Genomic DNA, 6000 nt, shown 5'->3' on the forward strand with positions numbered 1-6000 from the left:
TAATCTGTAGGGTCGGTAGCCTCATGGTCCGGCCAGAACACTCAGCTGTAAAGGGAGCACAAAAATACATACATAGTAGGTTTGTGTGAAAGCGGACTAAAACTGAGGGGGAAGGAGAGAAACTGGGATTGAAGCACTAAATTTTCGGATTTGAAGGGTGTAACATCTGCAGTAGTACATAGCTGGCGCTGGCAAATAACGGGTGGGGACTATAGCCAGGGCTGCTACGAAATGTGTGGGGACCAGTCGTTTCATAATAAGCTGTGGGGGCTATAGCTGGCGCTGCTAGATAAAGGGTGGGGACTAGTTAATGTGTAGGGATTATAGTCGGTGCCACTAGGCAACATGTGGGGACTATAGCCAACACCAGTAGATCAAGTGCGGACTATATGCAGCTCCACTAGGGAACATTTGGGAACTATAGCCGCCACTGGATGCAGTGTGGATACCAGTCAATGCCACTAGGTAATGTATGGGGACTATAGGTGGTGCGACTAGGCAATATGGGAGCACTATAGCCAGCACTAGTAGATAACGTGGGGACTATAGCCGGCATCAGTAGATATTGGGGGAACTATATCTGCGGCCATTATATAACGTGTGGGGTTTATAGCGGGCGTCACTAGGCAATATGTGGGGAACATAGTCAGCAGTCCTAGATAATGTGGAGACCATAGCCGGCACCCACTGATAATGTGGGGGGCCTAGAACTGCCGCCACTAGGCAACATATACAGATTGTAACCGGCACCGTTAGCGAACGTGCAGAGATTGTGAAAGACGTCATATGAAGCTTTATATTTCATGTCGTTTCTCAGGACTGAACATCGGACCCGTGGTCGCTGGTGTTATAGGAGCTCGTAAACCGCAGTACGATATTTGGGGGAACACCGTGAACGTGGCGAGCCGCATGGACAGCACTGGAGTCCCGGAGCGGATTCAGGTGGGCTGACGCTCAGGATCATACATGTGAGGTTTGGGTCCTTTCTGCCCCTTTGCTAAGTGCTGCTCTTACATTGCAGGTGACGGCTGATCTCCAGCAGGTCCTGGCCGCCTGCAATTACTCGCTGGAGTGCCGGGGGGTGGTCAAAGTGAAAGGCAAAGGGGAGATGACCACCTATTTTCTAAATGAAGGACCCTCTAGCAGTTAGCGATACGGGAGAAGCTCAGCTACCACCGTGCACTGATACATGTCCAACACACCCACCGGCGAGGAGCCGACACGGCTGCCAGCAGCCACATGAACCAGGAGCTCCGGCGGGCCGACGGGTGTTTGACCAAAGATATCGCTCACGAACGTACGAACTCCTGAGCAGGGGAGACGAGCGGGACAGACGTATTTATTGACTCATTGATTTCCTCTATGAAGGAAGGAATGTATTAAGGTACCAGACCAACGGCATTGTACTAGTAAGGGACCGAAACGTATCAGAACCCCCCTGTGGCCTTTTCCTTGTGACCAGACCAGAGTGACCACCAGACCTCAGTTTACGGGATTTTTTTCTTCCTACCAAATCTGGATGAGGATGCGGGCAGAAAGCTGGTACCTCCGTATTTATTAATGCAGCGGGGGAAGATTCTGGTTCCATGTAACTTAAAGTGAATCCGTTCCCCGTAGCTGAGAGTCAAGGAAAAAATCCTACCCCCCTGTGGCACAGCGGCCTCCTCCCCTGCGGCGGTGACAGGTTCACTTTAGGACGGAGCCCCCCGACTCGCCGTAAGATCTGCACCTTTTTGTAATTTTATTTTGTAATATTTTAGCGTGGAGATCGAGAAAAACAAACCACAGATTCTATATTTTGTAAATTCTATACAAAGGCTGACGCCGCGTCACTGAGCACACCGCGAATACGCACCTGTACAGTACCCGTCGCTTTCATCTCCTCACCTTTCTCTGGATACAGACCCGGCAGTTTCACTAGTGGCGCAATATACAGAACGTACGCGCCGCCCGGATGCTGCGAAACGGGGCGCAACGGCCATTATGTCCGATTGTATGTGGGGAGCAAAGACAAACTGTAAGCAATGCAATTGCATCAACCTAATGGCACGCGCCCAGCGTCGGCGCAGAAGGGCGCTGCAAAATCACGGGCGCCACGTTGAGTTTGGCTCGTTTGGTACTCGTGGTTTTTGCCGCTGGATTTAACCATAATTTTTTCTGTTGCGTTTCCCCTCTTATCGGTTAGTGGGGAAAAGCGCCACAGATACCGAAAACACAGCGGGCTTCAAAAACATTGGCGTTTACTCACATTTACTATTGGTACAGTTTAAGGGCGGCCCAACCTAAATCTGACAGATTTTCCAGCATGGATTCCGCCACTAAAAACTGCAAATTAAATCAGCATCTTGAATGCACATTTTTCTGCAGCCGATTTGCGCATGGATGTAGCGCAAAAGCAGCGCAGAATTGCGTTGTAAGCGCTGCATGCAAAGATGTGACAGACTCGCTTTGGAAATTCTGTATGCAGATTTCATCTCTTCACAGGGCTAAATCCGCAGCTTAGCCGTGGATTTCTGCGACGTATTTTAACCCCTTAATGGTCCATGATGTATAGTTGCATCCTGGAGGTTCGGGGGTTTGACAGCCAAAACCCGCCTGTAACAGCCATGATCATCGCTCACACTGATCGCGGCTGTGACCCTTTAAGTACCACAGTCAATTCTGACAGCGGCATGTAAATGTTCCGATTGGTTGCCATGGGATGCGGGGGCCTTCCGAAGTTGGTCAGCTCATGTATAATGTAATGCTATGGTATTACATGATACTGTATGGGCAATCAAACGATTGCAAGGTCAAGTTTCCTTAAAAAAAAATAAGTAAAGGAAAAATATGTTTTTAAAAAAAAGAGGTAACAAGTTTTTTTAATTTAAAAAAAAGCCTTTTCCCGTATTTATATTAAAAAAAAAAAGAAATAAAATCCAAAAACACATTTGGTATTGCTGCATCCATAAAAGTCCGATCTATCAAAGTTACGCATTATTTATCCCCCATGGTGAACGTCGTAACAAAAAAAAAAATAATACAATTTTGGAATGGCGCTTTAGGTCACGCAGTCTCCAAGAAAAAAAAATAATAAAAAGATCAAAAAAATTGTATGTACTCCAAAGTGATACCAATACAGACTCCAGAGTGTACGTTGTAAAAACAACCCCCCGCGCTGCACTTAGAGCGGCGTCAGCCAGTATACGGGGCATTAAATAGCGCCACTGAGAAATACAACATCTTGCAGACAACGACGAAGACGGATACATAAAAGTTTTTTTTAAACTGCGGAGGAAAAAAAGAAAAGCCGCGTCCTTACGGGGTTAAGAGGCGGAATCCACACCGAAATTCTGTCCGATTGCACCGCGTGAAAGTGGCCTTAGAAACCGCATTCACAGTTATGCAACGTACAGAAAGAAGCAACTGACCGTTGTCCTGGTCGGCCGGATGGTACCCGGGTTTACAGGGAGCGTCGTGACGCGCAGCGGTTCCGCTGCTGTGATACCGGCGTCCATCCAGCTCCTTCTCTCAGGATGGTGCAGCCTTCGTCATCGCGCTGGCAGCGGGCTGCAGGTTTTCTGGCAGTGAAGGGGTGCCGTCGCGGCACGGGCTGTATATGGTCTTCCTAGGAAGCTGCCGGGTCTTTCCGTGTAAGATACCCGTCCATATATCTATAGGTTTCCGGTACCTTCGTTGTATGATTTATCTCTCACTTTTATCAACACTCCGTTAAATGCTTCCATCTGCGCCACGCACATTTTGGTAAACGCAGTCCCCTCCCCCGCGTCCTGTAACCTCCGCACTGTGCTCGCGGGCCTCACCTACATTGGCGACGTCTTTTGTTGGTCATTTGGTGCAGCGTTGATTTCCCATGGAAACTATTTAAACATCTACATTAAATGCTGTTTTACTGGTTTCAGCGTGGATTATTTGATGCACGGGGGAGGGGCGGCCCTTCTATTCCTCAGAGGCCCTAACCAACCACTGGTGACCGGACGATATATAGGCATAACCATTTATACTCCAGCTCGTTCCAGAGCTGCATTCACAATTCTGCTCACCCCCTCCTGGAAACTGTCAGCATTGTGTAGTGTAAAACTGCACTGCAGCAGATCATTCAGTGTACAAAACCAGCAGCAGGGGGCAGCAGTGAGCGGTGCAGTAGGCTAAGAGTGAACAGAATGGTCTGACTGGAGAAGACATGACGCAACTCCTGGTCTACACAATGTAATGTGGGTTGTGACTGGAGTTACCAGAACTTCAGGTTATCCCTCCCAAGGTCCGGATAGTCTCCTGCTAAGGCCACAGATTTCATCCACAGAACCAAAATTAGAGCCGCAGCACCGTGCGACCTCCGACTACACGTTGTCAGACCGAGGCGTCTGCGGATGAAATGCTGATTCTTTAGGTCGAGGTTGCAGCAGCAATATAAAGGGCTGACTTATAAGATGACCGGACCTTCACCACAGGTTCGGCCGGTACTCCTGAGAGATCTGACCAAACCTCCACATTGGCATACAACCCCTACGACCAACCGTTCACCACAGTAGACGACTGCTATGACCGAACGTCTACCCTGTAATACGACCGATATAACCAAACCTCCCCGTGGCATCATAACTGTTACGACTGAACAGTCTCCCTGGATCATGGGTGATCAGGCTAAAGCGGCATACGACCTGTACAGTATCGTGTGAAGGTCTGGTTGTGTCAGAACCTACAAGCTGGCATTCATCTGCACTGTACCCCTGGAATACAATCAAACCTTCATCCTGGTACATGACCGGTACATGGCTGATACAACCAAACCTTCCCAATGTGACTGGACCTTCCCACAGAAATGATAACGGATATGGCCAAACCCCACCACCACCATATGACTGACCCTTCACCCCGGCACACAACTGATATAACCAAAACTTCACCCCGACATACGTCTAGGAGGACAGAACATTCACCCTGGAATATGACGGATACAAATCAGCTTTACCTCTTGAATACGACTGAACCTTAAAGGGCCACTCCAGCGCAAACAGACCTTTCCATCCTTGCCCCCCCCCTGATTGCCTGTCACACTCTGGAGGTCTCCTCTATGTATTGCAGCCACTTCCATGCCATGCATAGTTTCTGTGGCAGGTTCATGTAATAGCAGAGCATAAACGGAGAAGTTGACTAGTGACTGAATCCATAACCCCAGGTAGGTCTGAGCTGGGCAGAATCAACATCACATGACCATCTGAGGAGAAACCAAGGTAAAACTAACCTACCTCCATATACTTGTTTGTGTGTGTGCGTGTGTGTGCGCATGTGTGTGCGTGCGTGTGCGTACGTGTGTGCGTGCGTACGTGTGTGTGCGTGCGTACGTGTGTGTACGTACGTACGTGTGTGTACACGAAGGCGTGCAGCCAGCCACGGCACCCCGCGGTCATCCAGGAATCTCGTCAGCTGGAGGCGCGTGGATTCCTGTGGACGGCCAGGTAGGTAACAACTACAAGAGATACGCGATACGGAGCACAACCATGTAGCACTCTTTAAGGCTCATTGAAAACAAATATCTGGTACCGTGTTAGTCAGTAGAGCAAAATGTGATTGTTCTCAGCAAGAGAAACACGTAATCTTGTAGATATGATACCTTTTACTGGCTAACAAAAATACATGATGTAATAATAGCGAGCTTCCGAACCAACGCAGGGTACTTCTTCAGGCTTAATGGAATATATCTGAAGAGGCATGCATATTTATACACACTTATAACATACATACTTATGACAAGGCACAGATATGGATGTGATTGGTTCACACTTAAAAGGAATGCTGCAACAGCAAACAAACTTTTTTTTGTCTAGGCACTGATAGCGGAGTGAAAGTTTTATGGTCCCTAAATTACTGTTGGGGGGGGGGGGGGGGGTTGGGCACGCTAGAAATGCTACAAGAGGTACACTGACATTTTTAGCTAAACACTGATAAAGGAGTGAAAGTTTATGGTCCCTGAATTACTGTTGATGGGGGTCTTATCTG

General features: G+C 48.4%; 1 protein-coding gene across 1 annotated transcript in view; it reads left to right on the forward strand.

Moving 5' to 3' along the window:
* ADCY5 (adenylate cyclase 5) overlaps positions 1 to 3891 on the forward strand; it is a 118169-nt gene extending 114278 nt beyond the window's left edge. The window contains exons 20-21 of the mRNA XM_066575318.1: positions 818 to 942; positions 1022 to 3891. Of these exons, the coding sequence (XP_066431415.1) occupies positions 818 to 942; positions 1022 to 1150 (254 nt within the window). The 3' untranslated portion in view covers positions 1151 to 3891. The remainder of the gene's footprint in view (positions 1 to 817; positions 943 to 1021) is intronic.
* The last annotated feature ends 2109 nt before the right edge of the window (positions 3892 to 6000 follow it).

The sequence above is a fragment of the Eleutherodactylus coqui genome, chromosome 8 (assembly GCF_035609145.1).
Source record: "Eleutherodactylus coqui strain aEleCoq1 chromosome 8, aEleCoq1.hap1, whole genome shotgun sequence".
Taxonomy (NCBI): Eukaryota; Metazoa; Chordata; class Amphibia; order Anura; family Eleutherodactylidae; genus Eleutherodactylus; species Eleutherodactylus coqui.